We start from the raw sequence: 24,468 nt of genomic DNA, 5'->3' as shown, positions 1-24,468 counted from the left end.
GACAGCAAGTTATGAAGAGGCCTCTATCATTCCCCCAAAAGGGCTGTTGGAGCTGCTAATATTGGCACAGGGAAGAATAGCACATTTTGTTGGTAAAAGTAATATCTGCCCCTAAATATGGTCATTGCTCTGGGAAACCCACAATGATTATTGCCAGGGCTGTGGGACATCTGAAGCTGCTCTTAGGAAGGTTTGAAGTCTAGTCCAAATCATATCTTAAATGCCTCCTGTGTGTGCTTCCACCTCCCATCATTTTTACATAGGTGAAATCAGATTCTAGAAGATCAAACGGAACAGGGGAACATACAGACTAGGGAATGTGTGTATATTTATATAATGCCGGGGGATTGGCAATTACATTAGTCTTCTCAAATGACTGTTATATTATAAATCCATGTATGATTGAAGAATAACTGTTGCTTCAATGCTCACCCTAATTAGGTGTCCTCTCCATCCCTAACTCTGTGCAGGTTAAAAAAAAAAAAAATCAACAGGACTTGAAAATGAGTGATTTTCACAGTCCTCACCCTTACTCCTTCCCTTGGGTATGGCTTCTTAATCTAACATGGTTCTAAGGCAGCTCCAACTTCCGATCCCTGGAGTACAATATCATATTGGGGACATGCCAGTTTGCGGGGAGGCATGGCATTCCCTGAGACCAAATGAGACTTTACAAATGCGCTAGAGTGAACATCTGCATCAGAGTCTGATAACACCTGGTGCTCTTCAGTTTCACAGTAAACTTCCAGAATGGAAGCAAATGAGGCTCCAGACAAGTTGCAGCTGGCAGATCCCAGCTTTTAGATTTCCCAGCAGTTTGATTTTGCTTAGGTAACCAATGGGGAAAGACATCTATAAAGCATCTGAGCTAAACTGGACAATTGTGTTTGCAATATATAATCTAAAAACAAATTCTTTACCTAACCGTAATGTTCTATTTTTAGTTGCCCAACTATATGTATGTTGATACTTCAAATTGATACTACAAAATAACATGAATCATACCCACCAGGAGTCATTCCCACAGAAAAGGGGATGCACTTAGGACATTTGTAAAATGAGGGAGTTTACTGTGTATCATCTTCTGTAAGTCTGGAATTGACAAATCTTTAAGAAAGGTTATTAAGTCTTCATTGCTGACACTCAATTTAAAAGGTGTTTTTAATTTAAAAAAGACAAAGTGGGCCTATATATGTAAACATTTATTCTCTTGAACTGAAAAAGGCTTGCATCAGTACACATTGTACAGCCTTGCAAATTACACATAAATTTAAAAGAAAGTTCCTTGTTCTTAAGTGCAATGAATCTTTGATGTCCAGTGATCCGCTGCAAACAATGAAAACAAATTTTAAACCACTTAAGAAGTTTCCAGCACTCATCAAACGTGTTTCCTTAGGTGACAAAAGATCCACGAGGAGGGGGATGTAAATAAGTGGTATTTTGTTATTGGAGGGACACTTAAAAGAAAAAAGTGGAAGTATTTTCCTTGCTAGAATGATTCCTATTCCCCTTTAAATCTAAGTGGTTTGATTAAAGGGCATTAAGAACATAATTTACTTTACACTTAATGTTCATACTACCTAAATGAATAAGGAAAGAACCCTGTGGGGGAATTCTGTATTTTCTGGAAATTGTTTCTGTGTTTAGAGATTCAGGGGAAGAGTAATCTTCTATTTGTGGGTTCCTCTTTGCATCCCCAGCTCCCTAAAAAGGCAGTACATTGTTTTGACTTGGTTATTCCACTCCTGCCTTCTTTTCCCCCCAAATTCTAAGTTGGGTCACACTGTGCTGGCTGCAAAAAGAAATACAGGTTGCAACTGGCTATAATTATTTTGAAGAATAATTTGCTGTACAATAGAGCTTTGGATCTGATACAAGAATTCAGAAATATAAAACAAAATAACTACAAAAGTTAGGAGGCATTTGAACACCATTTCCTTAGAAAAAGCTGCTAACTCTGTATCATTCCGATGTGGATCCCTACAGTCATGTGGGGTGACATGGGTATCTTTTTTTCCCCTTCGCTGGATACCTGGCCTTTCTTCAAAAGCTATAACGCCATGACCACATATCCTAGGAGTCTCTATAATGTTAACAGAAGCTCCAAATACCAAGCCAATCAAAGATGGGAGAGGGCAGGGGACTCATAAAGGTAAAGGGTCCAAAGGTGGCTCTGTTACTGAGAACTTGCCCTTTCCAAAATATGAAAGTCATAGTGCTTCTTGCTTGTTCTCAGCTTAAACTTGTTAACTGAGTTAATTTGTTTCTTCAGTGCATTCTGTGCAGCTGAAATGGAGGGGAATGTGGCTAAGACAGTGTACGTGGAGGCCAAGTCACTGGGTTTAGATCGTTCAGGGTTGACAGTGTTGTCCCCACTGCCACAGCAGAGGGGGTGACGACGCAGCTGGGGCTGGGACTGGGGGTCCCGGAGCCACCGGATCTTGGCGCCAATTTTAAATAGTTCCCCAAAAAGCTTCTCAGCTTCCATTCGAGTTATTCCATCTGGTAGTTCAGTAATTTCCAAGACCTTCCCAACAACTAGAATGGAAAAGATATAGAATTAATACATCCCTGTTACCAAAAAAGTTGAGTACTTTAAAGTACTGCAAAACCAAATACAACATAGGAAATGAACAGATTTTTCTGAAACCATTCAGATCCACAAAATTAAAATTATTAGGGCCATCCTACTTACTCCTTAGGCAAGGGGTATAGAGGTAATAGTGTTATGCTACTGATTTCACAGATTTCAGAGCCTTCGCTGACAGGTGCACATAAAAAATGCAGCACTGCACAGTGGCTTCTCTACATTAGGTGTGTGATCTTGGATAACCATTTTTCTGAACTTCACATTCCCATAGTAAAATAGAGATAACAGCACTTGCCCTAACTACCCCAAATTTGAAAGCACTTCACCATAGAAAAGCTATATGTTTGTTCATTCAGACTCTCCCACATGGGTGTGAGAACAACCACTTTGTCAAAGAATACAAGACTGAGTTTCATTGACCTATTCCTCTCTTACACCTGTTCTCCCTTTAGCCCCTTCAGCCTCCTAAACCCACCTGCACCTTACTACATACTCTCTCACATCTGAAAGGAGAAAGAATTATAAGAACATGTCCAGGAACTCTAAATTAGAGATGGCAAAATTTCCTAAGACTTTCTGCAGGACTCTAGGAAGAGGAAAAGTCATTTCTGTGGTGTGGTACATTTTAAAAGACCGTCACCAGTTTGTTCAGCCACATCCAGTTGCCCCTCAGGGACACACCTCCGTCTCCCGCTCCCAGGTCCGTGGATGCAGCTTTTTTAGCTTGTCTCCTTCCTCGGTTTCCATGCCTGCTGCCAGACTGACCCTGAAAACCCACAAATAGTTAAGAAATAAGGTTAATAATGCTGAAAAATGTGGAACATTTAAAAACTTAACACCTAACCATACTTAGCCTGAGTTTTTTTTGCTTCACTAGAAATAAACCTATGTTGAGCCTCATGAATTCTGTCCCTCGCTATGCCCAGTTTCCTGCTAACTCTCTTTCATAAGCAAGGGTACCCCAAACCCCAGCCAGCTCCCATCTTTGAGGGGCACTAGTGAATTACTGCTCAACCAAGCAGTGCACCACCTTCTCCCTTGCTCTGCTCTTGATGGGGCCAGTGACATCACGGATGAACCAGCTATTGAAGCACAGAGCTCTCCTGGGCAACACCAACAGGTGGGTGTAGGGGTGCCTCCCACACTCTCAGCAACAGAAGTATGATGTTTTGCAACAAAGCCCAGGTCAGACAGCTGCCTTTCATACCTGTGGGTTTGGGATGTGTCCATGCAGAACAGCAGGAGGGTTGTACTGCAGTGGTTGGCCAAGTAAAGGATACCTGGCATCTCCTGAAAGTCAATAAAAAAACATTTTTATATTTTTCTCTCCTCAGTTATAAAGTAGATCCCAGAGTTTTATAAACTGCTCAAAACAATTAAGATAAATAGGGGAAACACATTTGACAGAATAAAACAAGTATGTGTAATTGACGTATTTTTAAAAAGCATTTAAAATTTCCATATATCCTTTAAAGAGGTGGGGGTAAACTTCTGAAAGAATTAAAGACTAACAATGGTGGTTATAAAGGAGAGTGAGTAGTGGGAACTGGGTGGAGAAGGGGTAGGATGGAGAAAACTTATATACTTTAAAACTATTTGTTGACTTTTGAACCATGTCAATGTATTATTTATTCAAAAAAGTAAAATTTCAAAAGCAGATGAAAATGAAATATAAAAAAAATTGAAGATATGAAAGAGAATCCAAGAAAACTTCATGACACTAAATCCTAACATCCTATCTGAAATTCACCAAAATAACTATAATAGTCATTTCACCCACTTGAGATGCTAAAATCCACATCTTTCTGTGATGATTAACTTACATTTCAGGGGAAGGAAAAACTCTAGATAGATATTAAGCACTATAAATATAAATTCTCAAATTCAATATGAATTGCTATAAATATATGTACATACGTACGCTCACATATATTTTTTATAGTTTAAGTCAATGGGCATGTTTATGTTCTAGGTCCTGAGTCTGCTCTTTATCTCTTCTTTTACATTTATTTTTTTTGGGGGTGGCTGGCCAGTAGGGGGATCCAAACCCTTGACTTTGCTATTATAACATCACGCTCTAACCAAATGAGGTTAAGTGGCCAGCCCCCTTTATCTCTCTTTAAATGAATATTTGTATTTATAATTTAAACTTGCTTAGAAAGAATGGTACAGTTTTTAATTGTCACTCACAAGTAAGTATCTCCTTCCTAAGTCAACAAGTGTGGAACAGCTAGGATGGAGATCTTCCAATTGTTTTCTTTTATTTAGGTGTGCCTAAAGTCATCACACAGTAAGGGCTTAATAAAAGCTGGCTGCAAAAGCTTTGTCGTGGAGAATAATATTTTCAATTGCATTACAGTCTCATTTTATTTTAACTGTAAGTCCCCAAACTTAGCACATTCTGTGTTTGTAGGAGGGTTATCAGGAGATGCTAGAAAAGTCTCTTCAGGAAATCTTATACTCCTTTTTCCCAAAAGCTACATAACAGATAGAAGCAAGGTGTGGACTTCCTGCCACTCTGCCAGCTCCTGATGAACACTGTGAAGATGCTTGGACAAGCTCCCCGGTAGGACATACTTATGATGCACTCACTCCTTCCCAAGCTGTAGCTGAAGGACAGACATGACATGGGGCTTAGCACTGAGATAACAGATGCAATGTGAAGTATGAAGAAGCATAAAATATAGTTTTTAAGAAGTCAGAGTTAAGGGTTACAATAATGAAATTTAAAAAAAATAAGGCTCAAAAATTTTGTACGAAGCAGTATTCTTCACAAATATGGAGATGAGACTATAGTCAGCAATAACCACAGACCCCTCCTTCTAGGCCAGCCAGGTGCTCCCCTGGTACATTCATACTACACTGTCTGCCTACTACACTGTTTCATTTTTTATAACATGCTGTATTTTTTCTAGGTTATTAAAGTAATTAGCTTTGTAAAAAATTTGAAAATAGAGAATTACAAAGGAGAAAATAAAAACTGCCACGGTAATTCCATTACTTCTAACATTTTGGTGTGTATCTTTTCAGACTTTGTTCTATATATGTGTCCTCATACATGTGTGTGTATTTTATAAGTCTTTAAAAATTGAGATATAATTAACATACAATAAAATTGCTGAGTTTGATGAATACTAACAATTGTAAAAGTCCATGTAACCATGACTCAAAAAAGCTAAAGGACATTTCTGTCTCCCAAAGAGATTCCTTCAGTTTCTTTCCAGTCAATTCCACATCCCATTCCTACCACTATCTGATTTCTAACATCATAGGTTAGTTGGTCTATAGCTAGATGTCATATAATTAGAATAATATAGTATATGTTCCTTTTTGTGTCTGGTTTGTTTTTTGCTTAACATAATGACTCTAAGATTCAAATGTGTTATTATATTTCAGTAGCTTGCTCTGTTTACTCTTACTGTTGAGAAGTATTCCATTGTAAGAACATACCACAATTTGTTTATCTAATCTCCTGCTGATGGACATTTGGGTCATGTCCACTTAGGGCTATTGTAAAATAAGGTTGTTATAAATGTTCTTGTACAAATCTGTGTGGACATGTTTTCATTTCTCTTTCACCTAGGAGTGGAATTGCTGGTTGTATGGCAAGTGATTAACTTTGTAAGAAACTGCCAAACCTTTTCCCAAAGTGGTTTTATCATTCCACACTCCCACCACCAATGTGTGAGCATTTCAGTTGCTCTGTATCTTCACCAACATTTGGTGCTGTCAATCTTTTTGATTATAGCCATTCTAGTGGGTACAAAGTGATATCTCATTCTGGTTTTAATATTCATTTCCCTAATGACTAATAATGTTGTGTACATTTTCAAGGGCTTATTGGACATTTGTATATCTTCTTTTTTAAAACGTTCATGTAACTTGTTTTCAAAATCACTCACCATATTATGACTATTTCCCCTTTAAGGATTCTTTAAAAGAAGATTTTTAGATAGCTGTATAGTATTTCTTATGTGGATATACCATAATTTAACTATTCCTCACTGATGGACATTTAGGTTATTTTTGAAATTTTTTGCTATAGGATAAGCTCTTCTGTACATAAATCTTCGTGTGCATTATCCTTAGGATAAATGCTAGGAAATAAAATAAATGGTTTCCATATGAGTTTAAAATCATCCACTTGCAAGTCTGTTCCTCCACATAGAGTGAGAGCTGGTTAAGGTGAGGACTTTTCCTTTATTCATCTTTGTACACCAGGGGCACAGTTTGTCCTCAATAAATATTTGTTGAATAGATTTTTGAATAAACTCTTGATAGATATTACTCTAATATACAAATTAGAAATATAGAAAAAATACAGAACATTGTATATTACCACTATAAAGGAATGGATTCTAGGGATAATAAGTTAAAACCACTTTTATACCATGTAATTATTAAATATAAGTAAATACTGAATTGATAATTAACTTTTTTTTCCCCTTTTTTTTGACTGGTAAGGGGATCGCAACCCTCGGCTTGGTGTCGTCTGCACCACGCTCAGCCAGTGAGTGCACCAGCCATCCCTATATAGGATCCAAACCTGCAGCCTAGGCGCTACCAGCGCCGCACTCACAGAGTGAGCCACCGGGCCGGCCCGATAATGAACTATTAATTATCAATAAAACAGCAAGGTTAGGAGAGTACATGGTGACAAACTGATATGCCTGAGTGCAGGTGAAAATGCAGGCCTAAGGAAAATTGACAGGTAGCAGTAACAAGATAAATTACCAAGAGATTGGGAATGGATGTCTTAAAATCCTCCAAAGCTGAGACTAGTTTCATGTTCACCTACCTTGCCCAGGGACAAAAGGTCTAGAAAACTGAGGCATGATGGAAAGTTGTGGTCCAGAGGGACGAACAGTTTTCAGTGTGGACAGCTGAGCTGGTGTGGGCGACTGAGCTGGTGAAATAATGGGACTACTGAGTTGAGGGCTGTGCTGCAATTACAATATATCAAGAAAATGTGTCAGCATTTTGGACAGGCTTTTTGCAAATTTCCCTTTGGACAAAAAATTTTTATTCTTTCTGATTATAAATATGCACTTGTTATAAAAAAATTTAAACATGATAGAAATATATAATCTCCAATTCTCAAAGATAAACAGAGATAACAGGTTGTATCTATTCATATGCATTCACATATTCATTTTTAACAAAAATGGGAACAGACTATACATTCTATTTTTGAAACCTGCTTTTGTACCTTGGCAAGAATATTGTTGACTTTTGCATGAGAGAATATATACATCTATCTCATTCTTTTTTTTTTTCACATTAAATGTCTCTCAACATTTCATATTAGAATAATTTCATCCCTAGAGAATAGTTGGCAAAGATAGTATAAAGAATTCCTACATTTCTCAAATGATGTTAACATTTTATTTCATTTGTTTTCTTTCTATGTATATGTTGTTTTTTTTTCTGAATTATATGAGTGAGTTGCACATGATACCCCTTTAACTCAGAAATTAGCGTCTATATCTTAAGAAGAAGGATATTTTCTTATATAACCACAGTAGAATCATCAAAACCAGGAAATTAACCATAAACCCCAGTAAAGTCATCAATACCAGGAAATGAACTATACTACACTATTATCAAATCTATACAGTTTATTCAAATTTTGCCAAGGGTCCCACTAACGTCCTTTATAGCAAAAGAAAAAATTTTCCCTTCAAGCCCAGAGTCCAGACTAGAATCAAGAGCTGCATTTAGTGGTAATTGCTCTTTAATCTTTGATCATCTGTTTTCTCTTTCATTACTTTGACATTTTTGAAGATCTGTATCTGAAGATCATTTTGAAAATCAGTTATTTTATAGAATATCTCTCAATTTGGGTTGTCCTGCTGTCTCAGCAAAAAGCTCATTTTGGGAAGAAACACCAGAGAAGCAATGTTGTGTCCTTCTCAATGTATCACATCAGAAGGAACCTGATGTCAATCTGTCATCACAGTACTGGTGGTTTACTCTGATCACTTGGTTAAGGTGGTATCTGCCAGTTCTCCGTTGTAAGTTATTATTTCTTCCTTTGTAGTTCTAAGTATCTTATGGGGAAATACTTTACAAAATATCCTGCTTCTCATCAAAAATTTCACCACTAGTTTTAGTCTCTACTGATGACTCTTGCCTGGTGGTTTCCTGGTGGTATTTTCTAATTCCATGATTCCTTTTACAAGTATATTTATTACTTCACATTCTACTACAAGGAAGAGTTTCACGTTCTACCCCATTTATTCAGTATGGATAATGAATTCTTATTTTCTTCTATGGGTGATCATTTATTCTATTATTCTTTTATGCCCAAAACCTTCAAGCCTAATTCTGCATCCTTCGACACGTCCCCATGGGTCTTTGAACTGTTCTTTAATTTTGGGCACAGCAAAATGGTCTAGGCTCATCTTGTACATTCCCTGCACCAACCCTGGCAACAGTAAGTTCTCTAAGGAGCACTGGTTCCTTTAAATGGAGAATGGTATTTAGAAACTACCATCTGGGTAGGAGGTGTATCTCATTCTTTTAAGTATAAACACTTCCTAAATGGCATGGTAATTTATTTAATCAGTTACCCATTGATGAATATCAAGACTGTTCCCAATTTTTCAACGCTACAACAGGGAAAAATTGTACACATATTTTGTATGCTTGTTCCATAACTTTTACTGAACAAAGTTCCAGAAGTGGATATGTAATTCAAAGACTTTGAACCTTCTACATTTTAAAAAATGTCACAAAACTAATATCCTTAGCATTTGCTGATGATTTTTCCTTGATCTGTTATTTCAATAGGATGGCAAAACAGCAATTTTCTAATTATACAATTGCTTCTGCATTTGTTAACTGGATTTCTTCTATGATGAAGAACGTTTCTTCAACAACTATCTGCTTACACTAAAATATAGCTCACATGGGGAAGGTAGGATAAATGCTTGATTCTTTTTCTTTACCAAATTTTAGATGTAGACAATCTTTTGATTTTTTAAGTTAAAAATGATTGTGGATATATAGAAGCTGGCAAATAAAATTCAGATACTGAAATAAACTGGATGTAGCGAATGCTCAAACTTCTATATTAATCTGCTTGAAAGGGTTTCAAGTTCACTGACAAGCCTTTACAGGTCAATCTTTTTATGTGACGAAAATATAAAGTTTCAAAACGCTCATGAACAAATGCATCTTACCTGGACAATATTTTCTACATTGCTAAATTCCACACACTTTTGTCCTCTCTGGTGATCACAGTAATATTTGTTTTGTTTCCACTGGGGGGGTGAGTGGGCACGGGACTGTGGATTGTTTGGTACATTTAGCTGCATCATCACCATTCCTCCACCAGGTGGCGGTGGTGGCACAGCTGAAAATCAAAATTAGGTCATGCAATCAGTATACTTTAGCAACTAGCTGGTATCTCTGAACAATAGGATAACAGCAATAATTTCACATTTTTGTAAAAATTTTACTATGAGATGTGCAAGCCAGATTTAAGCCTCAGTGTGTCGTGCTACAAACGTTGTGTGTTTAAATAGGCAAGCGTTGTGTGTTTAAAATGAATCCTGTAGGCCTAAATATCTCATTTATCCTAAAAATAATAGGCCTGTAGTTACTCAGGAGAACCCAATTACCTCTGGCAGGACCTAGTGGAGAGTAGCACAACTGAGGTATGATCTACACAAGTGCTTAATTTTTAAAAATGAATTAATTTAAAAACAGACATTATTCTAAATACACAAAGAACTTTGCAAAAAATTAATATCCTATAGAAATACTGACAAACAGGAAAAAATCATCTTTATGGAAAATGAATTGGTGACTCAAGAATAAGTTTGGAATGTGGAAGTCAGAAAGCACAATTTTAGTACCTGAAATGTCCTATGACTCTGAGAAAATTATTTCACTTTTTTTTTTTTTTACTGATTTCTCATCTGAAAAAGGAGGCTAAGAAGGCCTCCTTGGTTGACTACAGAGTTGTAAGCATTACATGTGTGTAAAAACACTTTGCTAGTTGCACAGTAGAAATAAGCAAATTATTATATCTTCTTATTTCTCTTATGTACTAGTACCGCAGCACTGCTAGTATCACGCATGTACTTCACGTCATGCTAACCATGGCTGTGTAAGGTAGGATCCATACCCTGCCTCCAGGACCACAGTTCACACCATAGTAACCATAAAGGTGGTTTTCAGTTCTCAACACAAAGAACCTACCTGACTGGCTGGGCAAATTATGGAAGGGCTGAAAGATTAGACACATCTCAAAAGTTTTCCTCAGCCCAAGCAGCCATGCTGATACAGCCACTATTAGTCATTTATGGATAATCATTTATCGTTTATCTGTTTCTTAGGAGCTTACAAATGTCAAAAAATTGTTACAATAAAATATGGTGTTATGATGCCTTAAGGACTGAGAGAAGGCTTTGTAGAAAAGGTGATTTTCAAACTGTAAGGATGAGCAGGGTTATGGCAAACAGAGAAGGATGGTGGATGGGCATTCCAGGCAGAGGTAAGAACAGGTACGCAAGTATCTCTGGCATGAAAAAATATAGGGTATTATAAAAACAAAATTCTGTATGATTTGAGCATATAAGTATAAATAGGAGGCTTCTTTGCTAGGGAGTTTAGATGGGGAATCCACCCAAGTTTTTTATTCAGAAGAATGACATGAGGAGATTTCTGTTTCAGGACAATAATTTTTGAAACTGTGTGTGTGTGTGTGTGTGTGCATATGTGTGTTGCAGAGGAGACAAACTGAAGGTGAGGGAAACATGAAATAAGCAAAATACTTAAAAGATTACTACAAGGGCTGACCAGTTAGCTCAGCTGGTTAGAGTGCAGTGTTGCATCACCAAGGTCAAGGGTTTGGATCCTTGCACTGGCCAGTCATCAAAAAAACCAAAACCAAAACCAAAAAACAACAACAACAAAAGACAGATAACTGCAAATAAGACATGATGAAAAGAACAGACCTAAATTAGCAGCAGTAGGGAAGGAAAGAAGGTGTCAGATTTGGGGAAATTGTGATTGCATGAATGTAAAAGGGGAAGATAGAAGACAGTTAATTATGATCCTGAAATCTCTGTTTTGGTCTCTAGGTGGAAGGTGAGATAAGAGATGCAAGAAGAGAGGAAAAAAAAGAGATGGAAGAAGAGAAAAATATTGAGTCCAATGTGCCTTCGACATATCTGGGTAGGTATGTCCAGTAGGCAGCTGGCTAGATGGTCTCTCTCAGAAGAAATAGGAATTGGGAGGTGTTTGCAAAAGCAGTAGTTGAAGTCTTGGGGGTGGTTGCATTACCCAAGAAGAGCCTGAAGAGTAACGAGAGCAGGGCCTAGGAAAGGATCCCAGAGAATAACAATATTCATGAGGAGGGAGAATAGGGATAGTGTGATAGCAGTAGTAGTAGAAAAGGAAGTGGACAGCACAGGTTAAACCCTGATTCAGCATGGCACCCTAAATAGCCTGGGTACATCTCAGCATATCACAAGTTGAGAATCTTTTTGTACTAATGCTTAAGGAAATTAACTGAACTATTTCTCGAATGGACAAACTTTTACCTTCTTTTTCAAAGATCTATTCATACCTGCACACTGGTGGCCTTGAAGCTGCTGGGAATTGCATGGTGAAGTAGTTCGAGGAAACTGTACTTGTTCTGATCCTGGATGTTGCAAGTAACCTACTGAAGAGCTGTTGGGTGAAAAAAATCAAATAAACACAAAACACAGCACAATGAGATGGAGATGATTATAAAGATTCTCTGAACAAACAGTCCTACAAATTTATTTAAATAAAATTATTTTTCAAATTGGTTAGCAAAGTTAAATCCAACTCTTTTCTCTGTGAATCATACATAATTACTTTATTGCATAAAAATCACTTTATGTTTATGGCACTAATACTGATTTTTAAAAACCAGGAAAAAACCCTCCTAATTACATCAATCTTACAATTTTACAACTTATTCTGAATATCTTTTAGATTGTTCAAATAATTATTTAATTTTTATTTTTTTCAAATACGTATTTTAAAAAGAAAAATAACTAACTTTACAAAATAAAAAGGTAGTATATGTGGATCTCACTGGACTGTGTTTTAGAAAAGAGCACATGCAGTTTGATGATGATGAGACCAGGAAAAAAAATTTATTTCTTAGAAAATGTATGAAGAATAGGGGAAACAACGGAACATGTTCTGAAATATTCCAACAAAATACTAACAAAAATAATAAGGGTGTTAGTGCAAAATCATTAAGTTATTGCCGTATTTTTGAACAGTTAGTCTTGGAGACTCAAACTAACATGGAGTTTGTCATAATATGTCTAAAGTTGTCTCTGTTTAGCAAATTCTTTCAGGATAATTTAAACTCACAGAACAATACTATTTATTCTTTCTGAGAACTCTCAAGTAATCAGAAACCTTAATTTATGTCTAAAAACCTAGTAATTATGTCTTTTTTTTCATTTTAAAAAGCTCTTTTTAAAAAGCAGCATTTCTTAATCTAGTTTGAACAATTTTTGCACTCATGTCTCATGTAATTGCATTCCTAGCAGATGCAACTACTGAATTAGAGAGAATAGAGAGAGACATGTTAAATGACACCATGACGATGCAATCACTAAAATTCCAGATTATGGAAACTCTGTAAGACAAATGTGTAAAAACATACACAATATTTGTGGGGTAGATGGAAATATATATACTAACTGGATATATGATATAATCAAATAATTGTTAAAATTTTAAAGATTTGAAATGGCATGTGGTTATGTGGGTTTTTAAAAAACTTTTAGGGATACCTATACTGAAATACTTATGAACAAAATAATATGATACCTGGGATTTATTTCAAAACAACATGGGAGGGGGAAAAGATAGAGATTTAGATGAAAACAGATTAGCCATTAGTTGACAACCGTTGAAATTAAGTGATGGGCATATGTGGGTTCAGTATACTTTTGTTTACAGTAACTCAGTGAAGTTCAATAAAAAAGCATAAGAAAGAGATGTAAAGGGAGGATATCATAAAAAGTGATTTTGGACCATATGGAAAAACAGTACTTTCTGAAATAGACATTAATTATGATCAGAATGCATTATATGAGTATTAGCTCTCTGTGGAAATAATACACCATAAGAGAGTCTGTAAATGTGCCAATTCTGAGGAAAACAGAAAGTTCCCCATAGAGTGGAAGGCTTTTAAGGCTTTGTTCTAACCCATGTGAACAGCTCCCTTGTGCCATATGGTGCTCCTCACCCTGATCTTCTTAACTAAGCACATTCTAATGGCTTATTCAGGTTCTGAGGCACATGGGTAACAGGAAGCCACCCTGAATAGGGAAGAGAATATTCAGTTCACTGAGGTGAGTATTATATCCCTTTCTACTAAATTACAAAATGCTATTTCAGTTTACCACTTCAGTGGGTTTTAGTTTATGGTAAATATAAAACAGTTTCTAGCACTAGATTACCCCTTGGGTAAATGAATAAAAATCAAGTTTCAGAATTATGAAACTGAGTTCCAGGCCTCTACTAATCTTCCCCAAGAGACATATAAGCAATTCAAGGGACACAGACTAGGGATAAGCTGCACCCTTAAATCACTTAAACACTCTAGAAAATAGAAAGCACAGAAGACAGTCTTTACACTCTCTTTAAAAATACAAATAACAAGGCTGGCCAGATAGCTCAGCTAGTTTGAGCACTGTGTTATAATACCAAGGTCAAGAGTTCAGATCCTGGACTGGCCAGCCACAACAAACAAACAAACAAAACCAAAAAACAAATAATTACTTGAATAGGAAAATAAAACATCAAACTCATGAAACCCATTTGGTCCCAAACTTCCTGAAAATTCCTTACTTAAAACTATGAATGTGTAAATTGAAAATATTAATAATATCAGCTTTCAAAGGCATTAAAGCCATGCAATGAAAATTAGTTTTGCCATTTATACAATTTTTTTAGCCAAACTGTTTAGGAGCTGCTGCTTCTTAGTATATAGAACAGCCAGTCAAATTACTGCAAAATGCCTCTGTAGGATCCCTGGAGATTGATGAATGACATTAAAAGATATCCAACAAGTTTCTTCTCCTGGGTTTTCTAGAGTGTTCATCTTATTCCTATACATTATATAATTATTCACAGGTAGAAATTCCTACTTCCTCCAGTTATTTATTTCTTCATTATTACTGTGTTTTGCAATCAAAGCTATGACAGAAAAAATGACAGACATGTATTTTTAAAATCAGAATACTACTGTAATTCTACCAAAGTGTGAAGAATTTCTTCTAATGTCATATGATCCTTTATGAATGCTTAAAATTGGCCTTATAACTGGTAGTACTGAGGTCATTTTGATTAGATCATGGTAATCTATTTGACACACAATATAGCATGAGTGGAAATGAATACTTGGTATTAAGATATACTCACTAGATATTCTTGCAAATTCAAGTGATGTTACAATCCTATCTATTTTAGTGACTTTTGACATTCAATACTTGATTAGTGCAAAGTACTATGGTTTTGGGTTTCACAAGGGAACATGCACTTGAGTTAAAACTCCACTTTTTAGTTTGTTGTGTGACTTTGAACATGTTATTTGAACTTCATCTCTCTCATCAATAAACATGTGATCAACACCTGTCTTACCAACTTATGATAAAGATTTGGCCAAATAATTCAAAATACAAATAAACAAATGTAAAAATGTACAAGTTCATTAATAACCAGAGCCAAACTAAAATGAGATATGTTGCCATTTATGAAATGTGAAAACAATGAAATAGAGTCAGTACATACAGGGAATGTAAATCAAAGACATTGTCAGAATGTACCAAGGACTTAAAAAAATTATATCCCTTGACCTATTAATTCCCATCCAAGGATTCATGCCAAGGAAAGAATTAAAGTTGCTCACAATATGGCTCAATAAATTAAAAATGGATATAACCTAAATGATCTACAGTAAAGAAATTATTGCATATTCATAAAATGGAAGTCTATTAAAAATTATATCTATGAAGAAATGCTTAATGACATAAATAAATGAATAAAATTATTAAGTAGGATCTCAACTATAATTAAAACTATATGAAAAGAAAGTCTGAGAGAAAACATGCTAACAGTGGTCAATTTAGGGTTGTGAGGATATGGCTGATTCTTGGTTATTTACACTTCTTGGTATTTTCCAAAAAGGAATGCATGTATACTGCAATTATAAAAAATTCACACTAAAAATGCTCTTTGAAAACCGACTGAAAAGTTTGGCTGTTAAATGTACTGGGGATTTAATTTCAACTAACACTCTGAATCTGCTTCAGAAATTTTCAGTAGATGTCAGAGTATGGCCACCTGGAGATGTTTACCATGATATTCTGCAGCATAAACCTTCAATTCATTTGAGGGTCAGATACTCAGCCAGGCTTGCTATCTCTAGAAGAATATAATAGCTTTCTGCCTTACAAGCTTTCTGTAAGTTAAGGTGATTTCCATCTTATCTATTTTGTGATGAGGGTATATATATTTAAGGACAATATAAATAAACTCTGTTATAACACCAAGGTCAATGTTTTGGATCCCCACACCAGCCAGCTAACAACAACAAAAATAAATAAATAAATAAACTCTCAACTAATCAGATTTTCACTAAATTATATGTTCAATTTATAAACATAAATGTCAAAACTTTTATTGTATAATATTTTTGATTTTCCTTTAAATGAGAATGGCCAATTTATCTGGGCCATCTAGTTAAATACTCATAATTATAAAAATACTCATTTATAGCTCACCTATTCTCAAATGTGAATTATTTTTAAAAACTGAATATGACTAAAAAATAGAGAAAATAAAATCAAATTAAAAAAAAAAAAGGAGCAAGGACACCTGGCCTAAGATTGTTCTTTTCATGGAGTACTGAACGTAGTTTTTGTACATCCTGGCAGCTGAGACAAAATGGTGAACCGAGAGGATTTTATAACTCTGCTAGGATGATAAGGGAAGCAACCAGTTAAGCCCCTGGCAGGTGCTGGGTTGCAAATATCATAATTGTATTCTATGATAAATTTAAAGCATGCAGTTAATTATAGAGGAATCCAGTCTTTCAAACCACATATGAGCCACAGTTCCCATTTTACTAGGAAACAGGAACTGAGTTGGAAATCTCACCCAAAAAAGGATTATTCCCAATTTAATAAACAGGTAAGATGCAGAAGTACCTGCAAGAAGGGCTAATATTTTCCTTAGAAAAATGAGCTCTGAACTTTCAATGATTTAAACAAGTATTTGAGTAAGGCCCCCCAAAAGTCTACATTATACATAACATGAAAGAGGTGCCTTTGGCCTGAGAAAGTGTAGGGCAGGTATCATCAAACACAATCAACAAAAAAGATGTCTCTGGTGCTCCTGGAGAATGATGTTGAGAAGGGCCATATTCTGACCAGCCCACCAGGATGAACTAGGCATCACCAAACAGCTGCATTAGTGGACCTGTTGGATATATCACTTTAGTAGTTCACTGAAGAGGTGGATAACACCTGCTAAACAATAATTTCAGTTTCAGTATATCTGATCCTATGCTGCTGTTTTGGCAATAATTTAGCTCATTCATTCTTAAGTCTGCTCCTAGATTGGGATCATTAAATTGCCACTGGCATTGAAGATTATGCTTATCTGCCTGCCCATTCCTCTGATAACTTCATCAAATCTTGTGAAAATTATAAAAAAAACCTCTTGGATAGAGCTTGGTGCCTATAACACCAAGGTCAAGGGTTTGGATACACACACACACACACACACACACACACACACACACACACACACACACACACACACACACACACACACACACACACACACACACCACCCCCCCCACCCCCCCCCACACACCCACACCCCCCCACACACCCACCCACCCACCTAAAATCTCTGAAAATGATCCTAAGGATGAATAGCAATAAGAAACACCTATTCAAGAACATCTACAAAAATTTGGTGAGAAAGGCGAGTCTAGTATTTGAGTCAAGAATGCTCCCTCTTTCCCCTCCCAGATTAGTGAGGTGGAGACCCAGGGCTCCCTCTCACCACACCACCCAGATGGACAGCTTTCTCTTCAGAAGGATCAGATGTCAGCGTTTCTCATCATGCCCCAAAAACCTGTTGCTGAAGCTAATTCCAGGGCAAGTTAGATTGAGAGGTGGGGGCTCCCTCTCCCCCCAACCTCTATTTGTAGAACCAAGGCTCTACCTTGAATGTGGCACACTGAGGATACTGGGGCCCTGATCACTCTTGTCCTGGCTCCTGAAATGGTGACTCCATGCCAGGAAAGGTAAGCTGAGAAGACCCCAGGCTGCGGTCCCCTCACCCGCTATGAAGAGCTCAGAAATCAAAAACTAACCTCAGAAACCATTCCTTCAAAGGAGCCAGAATTTGATTTGATTAGGTTATAGAGCATTTTATGCTGCAGGACATAGTTGAAAACAATAGAGCAATCAGCTGGTAATTATAGGAGTTTAACAGTTGGGTGTTGTTAGGAAAAGAGAGAAACAGAGCCTTACCAAAATCACTGTTATCTCAGAGTGGCTGTGGGATTATTCAGAGCTGTGCCTCTCTGAAAAATAACATCTAAGAATGAACATTTTGGCGTGGGGGGATGGGAGATGGGCCAGGTTAAATTAACTTCACGAAAATAATCCAGTTAGTCACTAAACACATAAACATGTGAACAACAACATAAAGTGGAGAGAGACCAGAACCTAGAGTTGCTACAAATATACAGTTGAAAATGTTCAATTAAAAAAATTATAAGGCATGAAAAGAAAGTATGACACATACATTGGATAAAATCAGGGAACAGAAGCTGCCTTTGAGAGAGATTTTTTTTACATTTATCCCATTACACATGTTCACAGAACCAAAAGAAACCATAATTTAAAAAGTAATGAATGCATGATGACAATGTTGCACTAATAGAGAATATCAATAAAGAGATAGAAATTACAAAAAAAGAACCAAATGGAAATGATGGAGTTGAAATATACATTACCTAAAATAAAATTCACTAGAGGAGCTCAACAGTAGATATGAATTGATAAAGGAAAAGAATAAGTGAATTTGAAGATAAATTTATAGAGATTATATTAAGCAGAACAGAGAGAAAAAAAGAAAAACAAAGAGAGCCTCAAAGAAATGTGAAACACCATAAAGCATGCTAACATGAGTAATGGGAGTTCTCAAGAAGAGAGAGAAGGGCAGAAAAAATATTCAAAGAAATAATGGCTCTAAATATCCTAAGTATCCCAAAGGAAGCTCAATGAACTCCAAGCAGGACAAATACATAGAAATCCAAAGAATATCATAGTAAAAATGCTGAAAGGCAAAGACAAGAAGAAAATTTTGAAAGCAGCAAGAGAAAAATTACTCAGTATTTAGAAAGAAATCCCAATAAGATTCACAATTGACTTCCCAACAGATAAGTTGGAGGTCAGACGCAGTGGGAAAACATAGTTGTACTTGCAGATGGAGTCCTTAGTAGGTAAATTAGGGTTAGATGAGATCATGAAGGTGGGTCCTGGTCAGATGGAATTAGTGTCCTTATAAGAAGAGACATCAGAAAGCTTGCTTTCAATCTCTCTGCATGTACACACTAAGGAAAGGCCATGTGAGCACAAAGTGAAAAGGCAGCTGCCTGCAACTCAAGGGGAGAGCCACCACCAGTCACTAACTCTGCTGGCACCTTGATTTTGGACTTCCAGTCTCCAAAACTCAGAGAAAATAAATTTCTCCTGTTTAAGCCACCCATTCTGTAATATTTTGTTATGGCAGCCTAACCAGACTAATAATACAGGTAAAGGTAATTATGTAATTGTAAAACATAGCAGAAATGCATATTTTCCCTCTTTTCTTCTTCTGACTTAACTGTATAATATGTATACGGATACTTCAAAATATTCGTGGAAAAATGGAATTAAAAGATAGTATGAATTCTTCCATGAACTTTTTGAAGATCCACCTATATAAATGCATTGTTTGGATCATAACATATACAAGTATACTTCAAAAAGTTCATGGAAAAATGAAATTGAAAGATAATATAAATCTTTCCATGAAGTTTGAAGACCCCTTGTAGAAGTGTAATACATTTGCCAATAATAGCATAAAGTAGGTGAGTGGGAGCAAAGCTGTAGGGCTAAGGAAGTGACTACAGATGGCATAGTAATAATTGTAACAATGTATTGTATTTACAACATTAATAGATATAATACATATAACAATAAAATCACAAAAAGGGGGAAAAGGGAATAGAACTATATGTGTACCTTTGCTATATATCACTGGAACTAAGCTAGCATAAATTGGAAGTGGATTTGGGTTAGTTATGATGTACATGGTAAATCCTAGAGAAATCACTAAAGTAAAAAAAGGGAAAAAAAATTATTAAAGAAATTAAAATGCAACATTAGGAAATATTCACTTAATGCAAAAGAAAGCAGGAAAGGAGGAATAGAGGATCAAAAAAGTCATGATATATATAGAAAGCAATAAGTAAAATGGCAGATATAAATCTAACTATAGGGAGTTTCAAGATGGCGGCGGCTGCGGCGGCTGGCGCGGAGTAGCTGAGGTGGAAAAGGTGGCCACTGGGCCTCAGGCAGCCGGGAAACTTGTGGACCTTTCTCTGGCCATCTCTTAAGGGAGAACTGCTGCTGCTGGCCGGTCGTGGGGGCTCAACGCCACTTTGCCCCCGGCAGGAGAGGCTGCCTCATTTACAGGCAACAGCTTTGAAGTGTGGAACAGGAAAAGAACTGATTCTTAGCTGCAAAAGCGAGTCTTGAAACAGGGAACACGGCGCCAGGGCTGCTGTGGATGCAGTCAGGATCCTGGAGGCTGGGGCCGCACTGAAGGCGGCCAGCTGCCCTATCCAGGATTCGAGGTTTCAGGCCGGCATTAAAGAAGACTCCTGGGAGCGCCCGAGCGGCGCCGCGACTGAACAGCCCGAGGCGGCAGCGCCGAGAACACGGAAGGCAACAAACCAGAGACAGAGCGAGCGCCCGACCTGGCACAGCACTGTGAGTGATCCCTGGCAAAGCTCTGTTCGGGGGGTGGATGCCCACGCGGCTCCCGCCTGCACCACCAGGCCACTCATTGCCCCGGTGCTGCCTCCATTTTTCCAGGTGCGGGCAGCTCCGCCCTGCTCGGCCATCACTGAGCCCATTTGCTTGGCCTGGCGCGGGGCTTTCCGGACCCTGCGGGCCGACCTCCTCTCCCACTCCCTCCACGGTTCTCTGGCAGGGCTGGGGGTGTGGGGCGTCCCGACCAGTTTTGGGAGGGCTAGGAAGTACGGGCGGGCCGACTGTCACTCCACCACACCCTGGACTCCGGCCCCGGTAAACTTCCTGTTACTGGGAGGCAGATACCATCTCTGCGACCACCAGTTTGGAAAAAAGCCTAACGAATTTCTGGTTGGGAATAGTGTGGTAGGAGAGTTCCCAGGTCTGCTTGAACCTGCCGGAGAGCAGGCTGCAGGCGGGCACTAGACTCGGTTTATACCGGGGGGATACAAAGGTGAACAAGACCCGAGAAAGATCTACACAGTGCTACAAAGGCACCCAGAGAGACTGGTCGTCTGTGCCTAGCAGAAACCTGGTAGACTTCCTGGGCGAGGCAGTGCTGAGCAGGGTCTTGAAGGCCCAGCTGATAGACGAGGGGTGCAGAAGACACGCCCCAACCCAGCACAGTGTGCACAGAGGGGGGAGACGTGCGGCCAGGGAGGCGGAGACTCGACAGAAACCACACACCCGGTGGGGTCGCCACTGCACGATCTAACAGCCTGGGCCAGAGCACACTGAACGGGGAGAAGTCCTGTACAGAAAGTGAAAGCTCAACAGAGATCACACACCCTGTGGTACGTGATCCACCAGCCCAGCAGAGTACAAGCTGACCAGAAAGGTGGATCCCCGGAGAAGCCCAAGACCCGAGGCAACCACACACACAAGACACTAGAGGCCAACTGAGCAGTCACGGCGGGAGCCATACCAAATTGGCAACCACAGCAACATCCTAGTTAGTCATTAGTCTTAAACCGGTGGACTGTGAAACCCCCTGCCACAATGAATAAACACCAAAAAAAAGACACCAGAAATACAAAAAATCAAGAAAGTACACCACCAAAAGTTAATAAATCTCATACTCTAGATCCTATAGAACAAGAAGCCCTTGAAATAACTGATAAGGAATTTCGAGTGATAATTCTAAGGAAACTGAATGAGATACAAGAAAACTCAGCTAGACATCATGATGAAATGAGGAAAAGTATACAGGATCTGAAAGAGGAAATATACAAGGAAATCAATGTCCTGAAAAAAAATGTAGCAGAACTTGCTGAACTGAAGAAGTTATTCAGCGAAATAAAAAACACAACGGAGAGTTTAACCAGCAGGCTTGTCGAAATTGAAGAGAGAACCTCTGAACTTGAAGATGGGCTGTTTGAAATAACACAAGCAGACAAAAAGAAAGAAAAAAGAATCAAGGACATGGAAGAAAATCTGAGAGAGATATCAGACAACCTCAAGCGCTCAAATATCCGAGTCATGGGTATTCCAGAAGGGGAGGAAAATGGAGGTTCCATTGAAAACATATTCAACAAAATAGTGGCAGAAAACTTCCCAGGTATAGGAAAAATCACAGATCTTCAGATCCAGGAAGCTCAACGATCTCCAAACGTATTCAACCCAAAAAGGCCTTCTCCAAGACATGTCATAGTCAAATTGGCAAAACTCAGAGACAAAGAGAGAATCTTAAAAGCTGCAAGAGAGAAGCGTCAAATCACCTATAAGGGAGCCCCAATCAGGTTAACATCAGACTTTTCATCACAAACCCTAAAAGCCAGAAAGGAATGGGATGATATTTTCAAAATACTAAAAGACAAAGATTGCCAGCCAAGAATACTCTACCCTGCAAGGCTATCCTTCCGAAATGAGGGGCAAATAGTATATTTCTCAGACAAACAAAAACTGCGGGAGTTCACTACCACAAGACCACCCTTACAAGAAATCCTCAAGGGAGTACTGGGTTTGGTTCCTGAAAAATAACTACCACTGCCATAAAAACCTAAGAAAAATCTAAACCCGCTAGTACAATAAAAATGGCATTCATGAAGAGAAAACAAGCTAACAAAAACACTATCTACAACCTAAGGAACCAACAAACAAAGAAACCAAACAGTAAATCAGAAAGCAAGGAACAAAAGACACCTAAGACAACCAAACAACCAATAAAATGCTAAGAATAAATCAACACCTTTCAATAACAACTCTTAATGTTAAAGGCTTAAATTCCCCAATTAAAAGACACAGACTGACTGACTGGATCAAAAAGCAGGACCCAACTATATGCTGCCTACAAGAGACCCACCTCACCCATAAAGATTCACACAGACTAAGAGTAAAAGGATGGAAAAAGATTTACCATGCAAACAGAAAAGAAAAACGAGCTGGAGTGGCTATTCTTATATCTGACAAAATAGACTTTAAACTAAAAACCATAAAAAGAGACAATGAGGGACACTACTTAATGATAAAAGGACTGATCCATCAAGAAGACATAACAATCATAAATATGTACGCACCCAATGTTGGAGCAGCCAGATTTATAAAACAAACTCTATTAGACCTAAAGAAGGAAATAGACACTAATACCATAATAGCAGGGGACCTGAACACTCCACTGTCAATATTAGACAGATCATCTAGGCAAAGAATCAGTAGAGAAACACAAGATCTAAACAAGACTCTAGACCAATTGGAATTGGCAGATATCTACAGAACATTCCACCCAACAACCTCAGAATATTCATTCTTCTCATCAGCACATGGATCATTCTCCAAGATAGATCACATATTAGGTCACAAATCAAGTCTCAATAAATTCAAAAAAATTGGAATTATCCCATGTATCTTCTCAGACCACAATGGATTAAAACTAGAAATTAATAACAAACAAAACTCTGGAAACTATACAAACACATGGAAATTAAACAGCATTCTCCTTAATGACATATGGGTCCAAGAAGAAATCAAGCAGGAAATCAAAAATTTTATTGAAACTAATGAAAACAATGATACATCATACCAAAACCTGTGGGATACTGCAAAAGCAGTATTGAGGGGAAAATTTATTGCATTAAATGCTCACTTCAGAAGAATGGAAAGCTGGCAAGTGAACAACCTAACACTTCACCTTAAAGAACTAGAAAAACAAGAACAATCCAATCCTAAAGTTAGCAGACGGAAAGAAATCATTAAGATCAGAGCAGAACTGAATGAAATTGAAAACCAAAAAACAATTCAAAAGATCAACAAATCAAAAAGTTGGTTTTTTGAAAAGATAAATAAAATTGACAAACCATTAGCATGGCTAACAAAAAAAAGAAGAGAGAAGACTCAAATAACAAAAATTAGAAATGAAAAAGGCGATATTACAACTGATTCATCTGAAATACAAGGAATCATTCGAGACTACTATAAACAACTATACGCCAACAAATTTGAAAATCTGGAGGAAATGGATAAATTTCTGGACACACACAAGCTCCCAAAACTGAACCGTGAAGACGTAGAAAATTTGAACAGACCAATAACAATAAAGGAGATTGAAGCTGTTATCAGAAGGCTCCCAACAAAGAAAAGCCCAGGACCAGATGGATTCACAGCAGAATTTTACCAAACATTCAAAGAGGAAATGACACCGATTCTTTACAAACTATTCCAAAAGATTGAAACGGATGCAAATCTCCCAAACTCATTCTATGAAGCAAACATCATCCTGATACCAAAACCAGGTAAAGATATAACCAAAAAAGAAAACTACAGGCCGATATCCTT

The 24,468-nt window shown here is 37.6% G+C and overlaps 1 protein-coding gene across 4 annotated transcripts in view; it reads right to left on the bottom strand.

Annotated features, from left to right (window-relative positions):
• Positions 1 to 1,213: 1,213 nt before the first annotated feature.
• Positions 1,214 to 24,468, bottom strand: part of R3HDM1 (R3H domain containing 1) — a 192,450-nt gene continuing 169,195 nt past the window's right edge. For all 4 annotated transcript variants that reach the window (XM_063077268.1, XM_063077272.1, XM_063077281.1 and 1 more), the window contains 6 exons: positions 12,171 to 12,274; positions 9,775 to 9,947; positions 7,389 to 7,533; positions 3,798 to 3,880; positions 3,272 to 3,356; positions 1,214 to 2,538 (listed from right to left, as the gene is read on the bottom strand). In XM_063077268.1, coding sequence (XP_062933338.1) covers positions 2,177 to 2,538; positions 3,272 to 3,356; positions 3,798 to 3,880; positions 7,389 to 7,533; positions 9,775 to 9,947; positions 12,171 to 12,274 — 952 coding nt within the window. In that variant the 3' untranslated portion in view covers positions 1,214 to 2,176. The remainder of the gene's footprint in view (positions 2,539 to 3,271; positions 3,357 to 3,797; positions 3,881 to 7,388; positions 7,534 to 9,774; positions 9,948 to 12,170; positions 12,275 to 24,468) is intronic.

This window comes from Cynocephalus volans, chromosome 1 (genome assembly GCF_027409185.1).
Source record: "Cynocephalus volans isolate mCynVol1 chromosome 1, mCynVol1.pri, whole genome shotgun sequence".
Lineage (NCBI taxonomy): Eukaryota > Metazoa > Chordata > Mammalia > Dermoptera > Cynocephalidae > Cynocephalus > Cynocephalus volans.
The sequence above is the reverse complement of the archived record's forward strand: the minus strand, read 5'-3'. Positions and strand labels throughout refer to the sequence as shown.